Source organism: Pogona vitticeps, chromosome 3 (genome assembly GCF_051106095.1).
Source record: "Pogona vitticeps strain Pit_001003342236 chromosome 3, PviZW2.1, whole genome shotgun sequence".
Taxonomy (NCBI): Eukaryota; Metazoa; Chordata; class Lepidosauria; order Squamata; family Agamidae; genus Pogona; species Pogona vitticeps.
The window spans coordinates 111,902,323-111,921,273 of NC_135785.1; the positions used below are offsets into that span (position 1 = coordinate 111,902,323).

At 37.5% G+C, this 18,951-nt stretch overlaps 1 protein-coding gene across 33 annotated transcripts in view; it reads left to right on the top strand.

Moving 5' to 3' along the window:
* Positions 1 to 18,951, top strand: part of KCNMA1 (potassium calcium-activated channel subfamily M alpha 1) — a 668,230-nt gene that overhangs the window by 442,060 nt on the left and 207,219 nt on the right. For all 33 annotated transcript variants that reach the window (XR_013543877.1, XR_013543878.1, XR_013543879.1 and 30 more), the window contains 3 exons: positions 14,660 to 14,770; positions 16,907 to 17,012; positions 18,595 to 18,677. Coding sequence is in view for 30 of the 33 variants with exons in the window: in XM_072995024.2 (XP_072851125.2) it covers positions 14,660 to 14,770; positions 16,907 to 17,012; positions 18,595 to 18,677 (300 nt within the window). In the remaining 3 variants the exon portion in view is untranslated. The remainder of the gene's footprint in view (positions 1 to 14,659; positions 14,771 to 16,906; positions 17,013 to 18,594; positions 18,678 to 18,951) is intronic.

The following is an 18,951-nucleotide window of genomic DNA, read 5'->3' on the forward strand; positions in this document are numbered from 1 at the left end:
ATATTTAATCACATCTTCACTGCAGTTGTCTACTATGCTTTCTTTCTGAATTACCTTCTACAACTACTTAAAGCAGGCATTTATTATTTCTGTACTAACTAAACATGTTTTGACCTAATTCTTCATGTGAAAACATAGGTGGTTGAAGGGCTGATTTTACGTTGTCTCTTGAATCAAGCCTTTAGCCCCTACTGCCTAACGTTGATTTATTAATTTACTCACTCACTCACTCACTCACTCACTCACTCACTCACTCACTCACTCACTCACTCACTCACTCACTCACTCACTCACTCACTCAAACAACCAGTCACTAAGGAAAAGCTTGCTTGAAGATAAGGCCTCCTGTGGGGGGGGGGAGGTCCAAAGCAACGGAGACGTTTCTGTCCTATGTCCCCACCAAACACACTTGTGAAAGTGGTGGGACTAACAGAAAGGCCTCTCCTGATTATCTTAACATTTGAGCAGGTTCATAAAGAGAGATGCAATCCTTCAGACAGCTTGGGATCATGCCGTTTAAGGCTTTATAGTTTAGAAGAACCAACCTTTCTGCCTGGAATCCTGACTGGAAACAGATTGGCAGCCAGTGGAGCTGCTGTAACACTGTGGCTACGGGATCCCTGTGACTAGCTCCAGTTAGCAATTTGTCTGCTACATTTTGGACCCACTGAAGTTTCTTGACATCTTCCATAGGCAGCGCCACATAAAGTGTGTTTATGAAAACCCAGACCAAGAAAAGGCTAATACTGTATGACAAGTCTTTGTAGTGTATCATAAACAAATTTATTTTGTATGAAGAGTCATAGATTTCAAATGGAAAATGGTTACTAGGAATGCCATCCCAGTTATTTTAGAACAATGATGGTAGCAGTGGTGTACACAGAGATTTGGATTTGTCCTGGCTACAGGATATCTTCAGTTTCTGTCAAGCTTTTCAGAAAGAAAGAAAGAGAAGTACCAGAGAGAGGGACTGAGATGGTGGGCAGCCAGTGGTTGAATGCATGATTAGAAAGCAAAAAAGGAAGACAGGGTGCGGGGGTTTGTGAGAAACTCAGACATATGTGTTTGATATAAATATTATAGTTATACAGAGACATCTAGATCAATATATGTCACATTTCATTTACTTGCTTGACAAAATGAATACAATGTAGTCAGCGGATGTTGAACAGAATTTGCAATTCACTGTCTGTGATTTATTCTGAAGGGATGGCAAGGGCAAGTCTTTAAAAGGTTCTTTATATTTGTTCCAATGGAATGGATGTAATTTTCTTCAAAAAATAAACAGCCAAGAGAGTTTTGCATCCTGCATTATTTGCCTATGTATGTAGAGAAAGGAAAGACCCCACCTCAAGGATTGTACTGGGGTTGTCATTGTTTTAATTTGATGTGTGGTTTACATGGAGCTAGCTGTTCTTCATGCTATATCCCTTGGGGCACCCTTAGCTGTGTCACACATCTAGTTGGGGATGGAACTTATTTTGGCAATTGTTTTTGGCAAAGGCACTTGTACTTTGGGAAAACCCACATCCTATTTCGTTCACATGAAATTGTGCTCTCATGTACTAAATCAGTAATTTCCAGATGTACACTGGGTTACTAGTGTGCACTGAAAGACATATGAGCAACATGTCATGAGAAACAGATTAATTTAGAAATGAAATAGCGCTATGATCCAACTACAGAGGAAACTGCTCAATGTACATAGACAGGCTATGCACCCTTTGGGGCTGTGGGGAATAGAATGCTTTGCCTTATATCTGCAGCAGATGTGATTGGAAAACTCGGTCATTACCAATGCAAAGATACAGCAGAATTGCCTGAAGTTGTGTGTGAGGGGGTGTTGGCAGGTTTCAGGATCCTGGTGAGCAGCACAGGAACTTCCTGTACTTTTCCAGGTGTCCAGAAAGGTTGACAAATCTCAGGGCAGAGAATGCTGGAAGAGGAAGAAAACTTGGTGTTTGTTTGAAAGCTCAAATGTTGTTAAAGCTTGGGCACCTTTTGTCACCCATTCCCAGATGGTCATAGGGCTCTTTGCAGTGGAGCTTGTTTGTGGGTTGGGCTTCCACCCATCTCTTCCCTTACCCGACCCATTTCTGGGACATTGCAAGGGCCTGACAGATTGTCTCAGGTTGTGAAATCCCATAGAATGCATTGTTGCTGACTTGGCAATCCAACTTGGGTAGGTTCTATTGTGTTTTGTCTGTGTTTTCGTTGTTCTTCTAGGGGATTTCATCTCTCATGGTTGAAATCAGGCTGGCTAGAAAGATCAGGGTTAGGGAAAAAATCCATTTGGTTTGCATTTTAATAGAAATCAACCTAATCTGCACATTCCAAATTAATGAAAATGCAATTACCCCTCAGTTTTCACACTTCTCCAAATTTTGTCATGAAAGTCTCATCATAAACATGTATGAAAATGCAGCTATGAAGAGAAGAATGCATACATGCATAAATTAGGAGGAACACATAGGAAAATGCATATATTAGTAGTAACAGGAATAAAAATTAATATGTACTGTCTGAGCTCTGACAATATAGTACTGTGGAAAAGCACCAAAACTGGAAGCTAGGTCTTATTTAGCTGTAATTACCCATGGAAAATACAAGCCATGCTGCATCAGCAGTCAGTTGTAGGGTTGGTCATACTTTTGTATGAAGTTGCAGTGCAGGATTAATAGTAATATTGAAACAAACTTAAAAGATAAAGTAACTACCAGAAGTGTTACTGCTAGTAAATTACTCTCTTTTACCCCTTTCAACCATCTTGGCTGTAAATTCAGATTACAAACAGAAAGATTACATCTACATTTCTCTCTATATATCTGTATGTAGATATATTCACTTATAGTAGTAAGACTGTTGAAATTTAAACAGAATACTTATTCAGTGTTAATGAGATGCAAGGAGATGATGTTTCCAGAATGCAACAGTGAATTTTATCTCCATAATTAGATGTTACTGATCATTGAACAAATATATATAGACTATAATCATACTTTTCTGGAAGTGAGTTCTATTTTATTCGGTATAACTTGTTTCTGAGTAAACATTCATGCAGCTCCACTCTTCATTTAGTTTGCTTAAGCAGTCACTCATCTCTGTCCGAGTGTCCTCTTTCAAACTCCAAAACAGTGGTTTTGATTTTGTATGTATTTTTATTATTATTGACAATCTTTTATATATGTCCTTTCTGCAGAAATTGTAATCAACATAGTTCACATTTCAAAATAAAACACACACACATACAAAAATGATCATGAAAAAGCAATAGCCAATAATTTGGGTTATTGAAAACCAAACTGAGGAAAAGTATTTTATGTGAATCAAAAATAAAAAAGATGATCAGTTCTTTTATTAAGCAAAGACTAATCAGAGATGTCTGGAGCAGATGAAGATTAAACACATACTTCAGTTGCACTTGTAGAAGCTAGCCACCCAGCCCACTGTCCAGACCAATATAATAGTGTTTTCATGGCAAGGTTTTTCTTATAGTAATAATTGACTGTGCCCCCCCCCCAACTCCCAGTCTCAGATTGATTAAAGAATTAGCTGAAATGTGTATATTGTTATCTGGAGACTGATGAAGTCATTTCCAACCCAAAATAAAATATTTATTTGGGATACCTCCCACCTACCCTTGTAGACTCCTTGGCCTCTGAATCTTCTTACCCTTCATGAAACTAGGTATTTGATAAGTGTTCTTGTTCTTGGTAATATTTTGAGTCTTGCCATTCTGAACTTCCCACCTAGACTTCACCCAGGATCAGTAAGATCTGTTGGCTTCTGATGAAAATAACACGCTCCCCCTTATATTTTCTTTTGGGTTTTGCCCATTGGTCTATGTAGGATAATGCCAGATTTTGTGCATATGAATGTCCTTCCAGGTGAATCCTGCTCAGGAACATAGTATTCTGTGCAGGTGTTGTAAAACCTCTTTATGAAGTGGTCTACCTGTAGAATTGTGCCAGGCCCCTTCCCTCCTAATATTCAGGAAACAGAAAAACTTTCCTTTTCAGGAAGTCGTTCCAGGATATCCTCCCCTCATAATTGTTGGTCTTGTTTTGACCATTATATTTTGTAATCTTTTTTTGTCAATTGCTGTCGTCTTGATTTTTAGATTCATTGTCTTTTTATATTATATTTCTTGATTTATATTTATGGAATTGGGTGAGATTTGGTTTCCTTTGTATTTACTGCAAGTAAAGGCAATATACATCAAAGAGCCAATCAATATTTAATATGAAACTGATATTTCACTTAACATTGCATTCTGTTTCCATATTTCTGATGAAGTGGACATGTCCATGAAAACTCACATTAAAATATAATGGTTAGTCTTTAGAGTGCATGTTTCTATCTTGTTTTGTTTTGTTTCTTTGGATTTTGCCTGATGTACTTGCACAGACTAACTCAGCTACCTCTTCCAAAACGACAACTATATTATAAGGTTTTTTAAATGTGTCATATAATAAGATGTTCCCTATGCAATTTTCATAAAGCAGTTTGCAGTGACTAAGACATAACAAAAAAAGTAATGCTTTGTTAGCATTTTGAAATAATGTTCCACGGTCTAATTCTTCGAAGGAAGTATTATGAGCCCCTGACATTCAGCTATGAATCTGAGATTGGCTAACATTGCCAGTTCCTTTAATTTCATTATGTTGGCCTCTCTAATCTCTCTCTCTCTCTTTTTTTTTAAAGAAGAAGCTGAAGTAAATACTTAAGAGATGAATTTTGGCTTAAGATGGAGGACCTGTAAATCTTCAGTTGATATGATTGGAACAATATGAGTCTTCCAGGATTTCTAAAATAGCGCACCTAATAACATTTTTTTGACCTTCAAACAATCTGGTTTCGATCTTATCTGCACCATAAATTTCATTTATCCTTGCAGAAGGAAATAATTCTTCTCAATCCAAGATGACAGTCTAGAGCCAGCTGATTTCTTCTTACAGTTTAACTAATCAGCTGAAGTTAGGGAAGAAAACAAGACAGTAACAACCGAAACCTTTCACAGAATGGGGAAGTCGGTGCAAAGAGATTATCTCCCTCCTTCTGCATTCATTTCCAAATGTTGCAGAAATCTTTCTTGCTTTCTTTTCTTTCTTGCTTTTTGCGATATAGCATTAATATAAATAATGGAACAGGAGATTATTAATTTATTTTAAGTATTTTTGAAAAGTATTTAGATGTACTGTTTCAGTCTGGGAAACTGAAGCTTGTGGACAGTGTAAAAGAAATACTGTTGCAACTTACATTAAAACATTAATAAAATAGCAGAAAGTGCAGAAGGTGGGGAATCAAACATGAGAAACTAAAATAATCAGAAGAAATAATGGCCAGAGTCCTGTTGGTGCTCATGTAAGATTTGAGTAATTTGTTGTCGTTGTGCATACATGTGTTCTGTGCTGTCAACTCAAAACTGACATAACAACCCTAATAGGGCTTTCAAGGTAATGTTTTCACCTCACTCTCATGACAGGGTCTCAAATTCCAGGCAAGAATGTCTGTGAAGGCCCTTATGCATGTGAAGCACCACAAATTAAAAGGATCCTTTCACAATCACTTAATGCTGCTGCTTTTATTTTATTTTTTATCCCACAGTTAGTTTCTCTGTAATTATTCTTTACTCTTGTTAGGGTGTAGTTTTCTTGTAAATTCCTCTTTTGAATGAGTTTTTTTTTTTAGGTAGAATAGAAATTTCTTAAAAGAAATAAATAATAGTTTTTGCGAAGAGAAAATGAAAATGATTCGTACTTGAAGTGTGGTCAGCGAGTGTGCTCAGCCTGCAAAACCTAGTGCTTCTGTGTGTTGTATTTGAAGAACACAAGAGGTCTGAGTTCGGGAACCAGTGGCTGCTGTATACTAATCAAACAGAGATAAGGCTATACAGTGTGATGCCAAACATTAAGTGAGAATAATTGTTTAAAGAAAACTAGTTTTCAAATGAATGATACATGGGCAGAGGACAGTGGATTCTGGAGAAATAAAAGGAACCAGGGATAGGACAATAATGGAAGCTGTTCGCCATATCGAACACATTGTGTTGATTAAAGATAAGGAAAGGTAGAACACATGTGCTGGGAAATGGCAAGACAGTTGGAGAATGAAGGCAGGCTAGCAAGTAAGTTTCTGCCTAATAGCTAGGCTGAGCTGCTGTGCACACCTTGAATGGTGCCAAATGGCATGTGGAGATCAATAGAAGCCAGCTATGTAAAATGCAGCCTTACCTTCAGCATTTTATTTCAGCAGTAGAGAAGCATATGACAAAGGAATAATCTAAGTGGTGATGGCTTAGCCCATAGCCATGAGGAAAGATTATTGCAAATTTGGTGGCATATGTAGAAGCTGTGTGAGAGGAAATGATGATGGTTGTGTTGTAAGGAGTAGTTTTGAAAAAGCAGACAAAAACTCTCTCTGTGTGTGAGAGAGAAAGAGCCGTGGTGCGTGGCCAATTGAGTTGTGCACTTTTACAGGTCTTCCATTTAGTTATGTTGTACTTGTTTTGTTCTGTGATGCAGTCATTGAAAAGGAATGCTGTCTAAAAATGAACATGGAATAAGCCTGAGAGAAAACAGAGGGCTTGCTGGATGATACAGAATGGAAATTTGCATCTGCCGTCTCTGTGCTGGTCTTTTCTCATTAAAAATATGGACAGAAGGCCAATTCTGTCTGTCAACAAGTAATTTTTTTTAACTGGGGTCATATTCTGAACTGAGTGTGTGCTGAAGGGCTAATTACTTTGACTCTGCCCACTGACTCACTTCAGCAGTGAGCCAAGAACTGCCATTTTAGCATACTGCATCTCATGCTAAGGAATAGCTGAGTTTGACAGAATCATACCCTATTGAGCACGTTAACTGCTCACCTTCAAAAACAGGTAAATAGCATTTTAACTCTCCCTAACGTCCAATATCAAGTATGGTATAGCCTCTGTTACAGTTCATCATTTATGCACCTTGTGAGTGTTTCTTGTTTGCTTTTTTGTCTTGGATCATATGTGAAACTGAATTATTGAGGCACACATTACAGGCACTGCACTTTGGGTAAAATTAAATGATATTTGCACTGGCACATCTGTCTGCCTGAGCCTGATGTTTCTATCAGCATCAAGTGAAAAATTGCTAGAATCGTATCTGTTTTGTATACATGTATAAGCTGACGTTGTGGCAACCCACTGAAGCCGATGTCAGTTGTGCAATTGACCATGTGAGCAGGAATAACTATTGTGACTTTCATGCTTTTGTTTGCATGTGTTTAAAAAATCACCAGGATTTCCACCAATGAATTAACAAAGGAGGCTAGTATCAGAATTAGCAAAGGATCTTCCCTGGATTTCAGTACCTTGGCTTTTACTTAAGTATGTTATTTAATTGTGCTGAATCTGTGTGTCCTTCCCTGCCTATTAGAAGGGAAGGCTCAAGGTGGATTACTCAAGCTGCAGAACTAGGAGTATGGAATCATGGAGTTAGTTGGTCAGTCCATGGAGCAGAAAAGGTTGAAGAAGGCAATAGGGCCTTGCAAAATTTCAAGTCTAGCAAGAAGTTCCAGCAGTTTCAGAACCAGATTAAGCAACTGTTTACATCTTCAGGTCCCAAATTCATTAACCTTTTTGTAAATTCTGTGTACATTTGAGACTCTTGTTTATTTGGGAAAATTGTTGTACAAGGGTTAGCCTTTCTGTTTATCTGAGAAATTTACCTTGTGATGGGTGACTAGTCTAGATACTATTTTATCCATTATGTAACTTCAGCTATTTGAAGAAGACGAGAGATCACATTGTAGTAGCAGAGCCCAGGTTTCATATGCAGAAGGTTACAGGTTAAATAGTATACCTAGTTAAAGGTTGAGGAAAAGATCCTGTGTTCATATGCTTTTGATTAAATCTTTGATGCCAGACTTACACAATACTGTTCGTTGCCCAGTTTGGAATGTCCCAGTCTAGATAGATATGTAATGATGGAGTGTCATATGTTATGTTCTAACAGAACAAATGCAGCCTTTAAAATATCCAAAATAATAGCAAAAGTCTTAAAATAGATTTCCTTACCAATTATGCTTCTCTCACTTCTCAGGACAAAGAATGGCAGCAGTTGCCTCTTTCAGTGTCATAAGGAAGTTACATGGGCTCTTTGTCAGAAGCTGCTTGGTGGAGAATTAGATAGATCACTATGGGATGCATCCAAGGAAACAGCTACGCATAACTCTTAGGGGAGGAATAAACTCTTCTTGGATTCATGCAAAAGTGTGGGGGGGGGACCCTCCTAGAGAATATGTTTTTCCTACACCACAAAGAAAGGGAATTTGGGGAGCTGTGATTAAAAAAAAACTACTTCTATTTTGCATGAAGTTGGTGGATTACACTCATTTTGAAAGCTGGCAATAAAAATCCAGTATTTAACTGTATAGATAGGCTCATTTGATTATTTTTTTAATCTACATATGTAATAAGCTCTTTCTGGCCCATTTAAGAAGGTAATGTTATATAAGATGTACTGTATTTATATAAGGTGCAATTTTAGAGTAGATAATGATACCACTGCACATCTAACCATGTTGGATGATGATTTTAATAATGTTTTTCTGCTGGTTATTGATTTAGTCATTGTTCTGCATCATTATCCTTCCACCAACAAGGCTCCCTCAATGATTTTTCACATTTTTAGTCAAGCACCAAGTTCCGAAACAAGGGCAGACACTTTCAGTGGCCTCGGTAGTAAATTACATGGATGGCAATCACTTGCTACCTGTTTCACATTGCTTCCAGCCAGTGATTTCCCTCCTCACACATTGATTGGAACGGGTTCAGAACAATTACAAAGTAACAGTGACCTGGATGGTCTAAATGTTACCTTTGAAAGTGCTTTGCTTATTACCTGCCACCTGCTGTCATCTTGGATGCCAGCTAAAGAATGGGGTATTGCACAGCAAAGGGACCAGACCGGATGACCCTCCAAGAGATCGGAATATTGAACAGCTTGATGCCATTGTGCTAAACCAAATGAACTTTAGCCATGCTCCCTTCTGCTTCAGCCACGACAGGTGAATAGAGAGGACCATTTAGAAAGCAGTAGCTTTTCGTCTGATGACTATAGCAACTGTGTAAGCTGCAAATGTGCACTGTCCTGCCAAATCATGAGGATAGCTTGCTCCAGACTTAACATCTGATGAAAAAGCTGGGGAAGCATTTGAATGGTAAAAGTCTTCATATTGCCCTATAGTTAGCAGCGTGGTGCAGATGGCTAACCAGTTGGTTATATCCATATTATAGCAGTCACCAGTGAGTGCTAATCCTTGTTCACCAAAGGGTGTCCAGAGTGACAAAGAGACATGGGAGATTAATGACAAAGAAGTATGGAAGTACTGTAGATAACTGCACATATGCTGCCTCCTTTTGTATATAAGCAGTTTACACACAGCCTTTTCCAGCTTTTCAGCTCCAATGGTCACAAGTCATACTGGCTGAACATAGCTTCCTTTACAGAGGAAAACTTGGCTAAGATAGACTATTGTGTCCATGCAGCATGCTTATTACTTCATTGTTTGTTCTCTTGCTCACAACATAGCAAAGAAAATCTTTTCTGAGCTGTAACCCTTGTAATGTTCTCCTTACAGGTAGTAGCTACGCATCTGCTTTCCTTCGTCATGTTTGCTTTCTTTTCATTTCCTGATCCTTGCACCTTTTTAATTTGAGCCGATTAGAAAGCTCCTGATGAAAATACCGTTTTCTTTCCTTCGAACGTCTCCCATTTTTGTAGCATGGAAAATATTTGTGAACCATTAGTATCTTGCTTTTAAGGAGTTCTCAACCATTTTCAACTCCCTTCTCTTTCAATATTTCTACTCAGATGGGAGAGCACCTAGCATTTCTTTAAACCTGTCAAAGTGAGGTCTCCATTTGTCCAAGGTACACATCTGACTATGCTTGGTACTCCCTTTCCACAGTATTGTGAATCTGAAGATGGACTGGTTGATTGTAGCCATTGTCCCCTCCACTTTCACCTCATCACTTGGTTCTTCCTTGTTAACTCATCTTGTTACCTCATTAGGGGTGTAATTCAAAGAATGTTTGCAGAGTTCTTCTTTCTTGATCGTAAAGGCTGCTTTGACTAAAACAAGGCCCTTCAATGAGGAATGTTGAAACTCCATGAGAGTCCTCACATCTAGACATGAGAAAGACATGGAGTGCTGTCTTTCTCACCAAGGTCTCCATAACTTCTGCAAACTACACATGCAAAACTTGTGTCCTTTCCCTTTGAGAAGCAAAGCATATACAAGGAAACATAAAACAATGGCTTTATGTTAAAAGAGAGATTGACCGCTTTTCTGATGCTTCAACCCTTAAAAGAGTTGAAGATGGCCAATACTGTTTTCTCTTGTACAATAATGGACGGAGCTTGGAATGTTATTTTTTTAAAGGAACATGTATCCTTTTTCATTTGTTTGTGACAGCCATACTGGCATTATTGTACCAGTTCTTCATGGTCTCTGTGATTCATGCAGATGGGACTTTTGCACTTGAGTTATTAGAAGCAAGATGAATTAGTTGTGTGCCATATTATTAATAAATAGTCTGACATGCTGGTATATTTCCATTATCAGCATGCCAGAAAGGGAGAATTGGAAATACTGTCCATTTTCCTCCACTGACAAATACTGAAGCTTCAGAATACTTAGACTGGAGTGGGGCAAAGAACTGGACTGTCCAGTGAAAATTAACCAGTTAATTATCTGTCCTATCTCCAGTATTCATTCATTCATTCGATTTATGTTCTGCTCCCATTAGTGTCGAGGCACTACTCTGTTACAGCAAACATAATACAAAACAGAAAGAAAAACTAAAGATAAAAGCAATAAAAGCAGTGTGCAGATAACCTTTAAAAACAGATGACACAGGTCAATCATATAAAAGAAAAAAGCCCTACCTCTTGTAGAGGTCTTTCAGGCCCCCTAGAGGCAGCCACCCAGAGGAGTCTTGACTGAAATTATCTTGTGGATCGGGCAGGTGACATTAGGGAAAGGCTGTCCAGCAAGTAACATGGGCCCAAACCATGGAGGGCCTTGTATGTAAGTGTCAAAACTTTGAACCTAAAATTTATTTAGATCTAAAGCTATGTTTGATTTATCAAAACTATTTCAGATGTATAGGACACCACTCTATTTACTCAGAAAGAAATTGGCCATTTTAGCTAACTACTGGTGATGTAGCACAGACAATACATCTTTGAGGCACATGATGTGAGTATGTCTAATCATGAGCCATTTATGATTGGATATATGCAGCATATGAATGATGTATTAAAAAAATGCTTTGTATTTCTAAATACACCACACTAGATATCCCTTTTTTTAAGTACCCAGGTACATATGTGAAAGGTATATTAAAGTTGACTTGTAATATCATTATTAAACTGTTGTATCATGAAGGACAGGATAAATAGTTTATCTTAATTCAGAGAGGGGGAAAGTAGAATTCTCAAAGGGTCACAATAACATCCTCAGATATCTATGGGACATAGCAAAGTTTCCAGACTCATTTCGCCATTAACACAAAAGAATAAAAAACAAAGCCATGTGTCCTTGTTACTCCATGTAAAAAATTATTGGGGGATTCAAATATAAAATGTAATTCCCTTTTGATATCATTATTTCCCCCCAATATTAGGCTATGAGACAGTTTTTTTTAATGAAGTGCAGTAATGAGAGGGCTCAACTGACCTAGCTCATGGAGGTCTGAAAACCACAAAACTTCCCAGTTGTCTTGACATTGGGGATAGTCATTAACCTTTCATCTAACCTTCTCTAGCAGTGGGAAATCTCTAGATAGAGTAGCTTTTTCATTAGTAGAGACATCCTGAGTGCCTTTAAGACTTTCTATCTCTTGTCCTTTTTCCTGAGTTTTAAAAATAGCTGTTTTCAGAGACAATGGTGGGGCCCTGTTTCTTTATATTTTACAGGCCAGAGTTTCAAACTGTAAGCAAATTCCCTCTTGTTCCTTTGCTTAAAATGTTTTTTTTTTTTTAAAAAAACATGCCTTTTTAGGGAATACATGTAAAATATGGATATTTTGATTTCACAAATTGATCATTCCACCTTCTCTATTGGTATTTTTCCTTGCTCGTCGTTTTGTTTAAAAAAATCAGTCAGTGTTCAACAAGAACCTTCTTAAATTAGGATCAACTAAAATTAGGGAGCATAATTGTAAAATGCTCCAGAGGTAGTACCTTACCCTGATACAGTTAAATCAAATAAATAATGCTATTACTTGTAAATATTGGAAGGAGTACATGATAATTGGTTCATATTTTCACATGTGGTGGTCATCTACCTTTTGGGAAATTATATTTAGAGAAATTTGTGAAAGTACAACTCAAAAGATTAATTTATGCCCAACAAAAGGCTTGCTATCATGGTTTCTTAATGAAAATTCAAGTTTGCGGCATAAATCTCATATAACCATTCTTTGCCAATCAGCTAAAATGGTAATTGCCTTTCACTGAAAAGCTTTGTCTAACATATCATTGTCAACTTAGTATACTAATTCTTGGCAAGTGCTCTTAATGGATAAACTAACCAAGCAGATGCATTCTCTTAAAGAAGGGAAATTATACATCTCATTTTTATGAAATATGGTACCGGCTTATCAGTTATATAAACAGTAACATGAATGCTCCAGCTTTTCCAAATCCTCATGCAGATCTCTAGAAAATGTGTTTCATTTATCATTTACTGAGCTGTTCTATCTTAACATTACCTCAGCTTTATTACCACACATCCTTCCTTGCTTTATGTTGTTTCTGTGTGTTTTTCATTCTATACATGGTTCTTAACTAATATTTGTTGTATAATAAAATTTTAAAAAATTAATATGGGGTGGCCTGGTGCTGTGGGGGGAAACAAAGCCTTAGCTATCCTTCTGCAATATCAAAATAGCTACAGAAGGCAGATTTGGTATAAATGTTTTGTAGGTTGGGTGGGAGAATGAAGGGAGTTATTCTGGCTATAGCTTTGATGTCACCACCCAACCTACAAAACATTTATATCCTGACCCTGACCTATCCTGGTCTTCTTCACATTTAGGCCCTTATTGTGTTACTCTACATGAAACTGCTGGATAGCTCAGTGGTTTAGGTATCTGGCTGCAGAGCCGGAAGTTGGGAGTTCTGGACCCTATGGATCAAGTCCAGCCCACTGTGTCACCTTGACAGGGGCTGGAATCAGTTATCCATAGGGTCCCTTCCAGCTCTGCAGTTCAATGGTGGTGGTGGTATTGATGATGATGATGATGATGATGATGATGATGATGATGATGATGATGATGATGATGATGATGATGATGATGAAGGCTGTCAGTCAGAAAATGGCCATTCGTATATAGTTTAGATGTGGATCTGCCAACACAGCACTGTCCCTTAGAACTATTTGTTTCAGAGGGAGACAGAAGCTCTTAATTTTGTGAGTGATGATTGGTTTGCTACATTAAGATAACCTTTTGGAGACAAAGAAATTGGCATAAGGATCAGCCCTAACTGTCTGTCCTGTAAAATCATACGCAGAATATATAACAACATCATAAACCCCAGAAGCTACATTTAAAGTTATGTAATAAAATCAGATGAATGAATAAGAGAATCAACAGTCAAATAATAGAAATGCTTCATCAAGAAGCCTTAAATGTTTAAGTTGAAGATACAGTGAAGGAGTCCTATTATTTTAATTTTGTTTGTTACTAAAGGAAAAATAGCTTTATTTTAAAAAATTCTTCTATTTTTGACCATCACACGAGCTCAGGAACATATTTGGTTCTTTCAAATCTGTGATTTCAGCAAGAGAAACAGTGCAGAGATCTCAATGGCAGAGGGGAGCCAAAGTGCATGGCCAGGCCTGTCTAGATTAGACTACTTTAATGCATGGGACTTGTGAAGTCAACATGTGTTTAAATGTCATTGGATTGGTTCAATGAATTTACTCTAGTCGGGGCAAGGGTTAACTAAAGAAAACTTTAACTATAACAAACAGTAAAACTGGTGTGTTTGGAACCTTCAGCATGCCCCAAGCTTATCAGCAAATGTGTGGATTGAGGTCCAAAGTCAGCCTAGAGAGATCAGGAGGTCACAGGTATCAAATATAATATGAACCTATGGCAAAAGTGGATATATCTAAAGCCACATTCATATATCCCATGTTATAAGCCTTTATTACACTGCTATAATTATTGCCCTGGCTTGTAAGCCTGGAGAGTGCATCAGGACCGCACAAAAATTCCTGTTCTACAAGCTGGCCTTGGTGCTTTAGCCTTGGATTGTTCATTGTGGGGAACCCCCATCCACACAGATGCCTGTGCATCAAAAGAGGAGGCAAGGGGCAGTCCAGAGGCCCAATTTTCTGTGTTTTGTGCATAACTGTTTGGCTATTTTCTTGCACTAATCCTTTGTGAAATTAAGATGCCAGGAGTAGTTTGAACTATCAGAAACTGATGGTGTTGGTGTTTTCCTTCTCAGGAATGAACTGGAGACACTTTTCAGTCGATTCGGGTCCCCCCCCCCGTTCTTTCCATGTTTTTTCTTCACAAGAAAAGAATGCTTTTTTTCCAATCTGTCTGGGCTTGTTGCTTTCCTTTCTGGTTAACTTAACTGTGCCCTTTTTTCTGTCCCAGGCACATTGTTGTCTGTGGCCACATAACATTGGAAAGCGTGTCCAACTTCCTGAAGGACTTCCTGCACAAGGACAGGGATGATGTGAACGTAGAAATCGTCTTTCTGCATAAGTAAGTAAACCCTAAAATGATGGTGATTTCCCCACACCCTCATCCCTAGAAGCAGAAACAAATTTCCATGTGAGTCTGGGCATGTGCAGATTTTGCATCTTCTATAAATCTCTATTAAAGAAGCTGTAACAAAATATTGCATATGTACCAGTGACAGTTTTCTTTTTACCATGATGTTTTGCCAAACTACTTTTTGGATTTGGGGGGATTTAAATAGCTGTCATATCATCACAGCCACTGATTTTAAGGCCCTCTTGAAGAAAACATTGAGAATAGTAGCAATGGTGTGCTGTGGGATTTGAGCATCTATCCTAAGTATGCTGAGGGGATAATAAATCTGAGTAAAAAAGGGAGGCTACTGCAAGTTGACAGAATTTTGATAGGAATGGCGGATATTTGGTTCAGCTAAATTAGCCCACTCTCTGTGCTGCTGTCTCCAGGTAATTTATGAGGGTAGCTGCAAGCAGGTTTGGTTTTGCCACTAATTTGAAGGTGAAGCCAAGAGAATTTCTAGCATTTCAAAAACAAGAATCCCACACAACTCCAGTGTTTGTCTGACCAATCTGTAGGAAATGGCCTGATACAATTCAGCTAATGAAGTTATGATATTTATATGTGTCATCTGTAGGCTAAATCAAGGCAGTTGGTTTTCATGTTACAGGCATTAATTACTGATTTTTCTGTGATCTTGATAATTGTTTTTTTTGTGTGTGATTATTTTAGCTGTATTGAAATATAACATCATTATTATTGCCTATAGTTTTAATATTTTGTTTCTTTCTAATGTCACTGTTTACATTTTTTCCTGCACTCCAGTACTGTTTGATAGTACATCATAGATAAAGGATTTAATCCTTCTCATTTCCAAGAGGATATGTTTCATAGAGTTAAAGTTACAGACATGAGTTCAAATAGGGCTGCAAATCAGAGAATAAAAAAGAAGAAATTTAAAAAGTAGTGATATCCAGGATCTCTATGAATTCTCTTATTAAAAAACTGTTTGAGGCCTCAACTTTTCCAGGCAGTATTAAAAACCTGGAAAAGCCTTACCAGCAGTCATCCATCCATAAGCATTCTATTGCAACAAAATCTAACATTAGAACTGGCAAGTATTATGGAGCAGGTGGTTTGACAAATGGACTGTTCGTAAGACAGAGATACAGTTTTGACCCATTCCCATCAAGTGAGTACTGTCCACTCACTTGGAGGACACCAAAGCCCTTAATGGCAAGATATGTGGCTTCTTATTCTGTCCATCAAAATTGATTAAACATATTTGTAGTTGTATGAGGTAAAATACAGTACAAATGACAAATAATTCTCTTGTTTATGAATTGTATTTATTAAAATGGATAAAGATTATTAAAAATATATAACTTGCAAAACTCATAGCATTTCAAGTTATTCCTAACTAGCTAGTGCCCATTCTTTCGAAGGGAAATAGATACTGTCATAGCAAAATGGAAATAACATATTGAATTGATCAGAGTTCTTGGTTTTTGCATAAAACAATCCTGAGATCTAAGGCTGTGACCGCAGCCTGTGTAGAGTCCCTCCTACTGTGAACTCTTTGAGTAAAGTGTGTTTGTCTACTGCGTTTTCCTGGATTACTCAAATCAGCCTTTCAATGAAGTCCAAGTATAGCAAAAAGTCCCTCTGATTGTATCCATTGTGTTTCCTCTAAAATACTTTTGGGACCAATCAAGATTCAGCAAAAGTGTCCAAGCTTCCACATTGTCTTGGAAGTTAAAAAATAAATAAATTAGGATTTGGGGGAAGAAGGAACAACTTCAAATACCTATAGCAATGATGTGTTTGCATCTTTGAAAAACACTTCACTTTAAGAATAGCTAAATCATTGGGGGAAAAATAAGTACCTATCCTACTCCTTTTTAATCTTACTCGTCCAACAGCTGACCCAGAGGACAACATTCTAGCTGGTTCCGAAAGATTCCGAATGGCTCTGAACCTTAAATGAGATATAAAGGAAAGAGGAAAAAATTCAAAGCACAACCCCATTTATGGTTCCTACAAAACCACAGAAAATTGATAATCTGTTCAAAAGGAAAGAGAGAAAAAGAGAAGATTGTTCACTGATTGTGCTCTGCTTGCTTTGTCTTTTCTTTCTCAATTCAGTATCTCCCCTAACCTTGAGTTGGAAGCTCTTTTTAAACGACACTTCACTCAGGTGGAATTTTTTCAGGGTTCAGTTCTCAATCCGCATGACCTGGCTAGAGTAAAGGTAATGTGTGTCTTCCATTTTCTCTCCTACTATTTGGAGTCAACATTATAGAAAACGTACAGCTATATTACAAGTGTGAACTAATATTAACAGTTACTCTTTTTCCCCAAGAAAAAGTGGGAAGTGTAGTTTTGTGAGGAAAGCCAGAGCTCTTTATCAGAAGACGTTCATCATCCTCACCAAACTACAAAACTACAATTTTCTTGGTGCAGTGAGGGAAGTTTTTGTAGTTTGAATTGATACGGAACTAATATTGGAAATAAATCTTTCAACTGATTGTCAGCAAAACCAACCTGCTAATAATGTAGACCAGCCATTCTCAACAAGGGCAGTATGGCCCCCTGGCACATTTGAAGCGGGCCACAGACTGGAAACAGTTCTTCACACACCACCTTATAAGGTTCATTATGCAACTTATATAATACTGTTTTAATATTGTTTTCTTGGCCGTGGCGAAAATAAGGTTGAGAATGGCTGATCAAGACTATAGACAGTGGGCTCATCATAGAAAATTAGCTCATCATGAATAAAACTTACAAGTTGCTTTTTTTCTATGTATGATAAGTTATGCATTGTTCCTTAAACACAGAAGAACATTAAAATATGACCCTATTCTCATAGTTGAAAGTTCTGCAATTGAGGATTCTTGAACCTCAGTCAACAGAATTGCTCTCAAACAATAACCCCTTCCAAGCATTACTTGCACAAAGTGGATCCACACATGGAAGTGACGCTGTGCTGCTATTTTGTTTTGCTTCCGTTTGTTTTGTTATATTTATTTATTTATTTGACTTACACGGCACATCCCAGGACTGGGACCTAAGGCGTCTCATGACAAGTTTAAAACAGACAGAGGTAAAAACTGATAAAAATTAGTGCAGATTTTTTAAAAAAGAATAGTTATGCTAAAACACAACTAGGTGGTTGTAGAGTAAAACACTATTAAGTTAAAACGTTATATTTTGACCAATTTTTAAAGAAAATACTGACCAGTGTTGTATTTTTAGGATGCTGCTCACAGTAGTATCTCAAGTAGTCCCATCAAAAGTAGACCTACTGAATCATTCAAGACTAGCAATAGGTATTGGCCACAATGTTTTGCAGTCTGGCCTATCGAAATGACTTTATTTATTTATTTTCATGAGGGGAAAAAAATAAAATGTACAAAGATTCTGGTAATTTTTCCCACTGGAGAAAAAAACTTTTGCCATTTTTTTATTCTGACCTGTGAAAACAAAGCTACATATTACAGGGAATTATGAGACATTATTATTGTGGAATGCTTGGCTTCTTCTTGATCTCTGTGAATCATACACATGGTGGAGAATCCTTCATAGAACAGGTCCAAAACCTTCTAAAGTTGAGCAGTGCTTTTGGTGGGTGTTCTACCTCCTCCTTACAGCTTATTTCTTCCAATTCCATCTAAATTTGTTTCATCTGCCTCAACAGTAACACATTCAGAGCATGTCACACTTGGTCTAGCAGCAAAAAGTTCAAATGTCCTCCTCTATCTTTTATTTTGTTGCATGGGTTCTGTTCACTCTTCTTGTTTTTTATGTTTGTTTTCTTCTTTGGTGTCCAGATAGAGTCAGCAGATGCGTGCCTAATCCTTGCCAACAAATATTGCGCTGACCCAGATGCTGAAGATGCCTCTAATATTATGAGGTAATTTAGAAGAAAGTATTTGTATGCAATTCCAACTGTAAAGTTAACAAAACCATTCTGACAAATACTGGTTAAGAAAAACACACATGTATAACCAAACATTTTATTAATGATCTTGGGAAAAGACCACTAATGCAATATACATGTTTATTTGTTGGGGGAAGGCAAGAGTGAGAATCCCACATATATTTGTTATTTCAAGTGAACACAGACAGACACTGTGGCTGAAATCCTGTTGCTTTAACTTAAACTGCTAAGACTGATGACATCATCA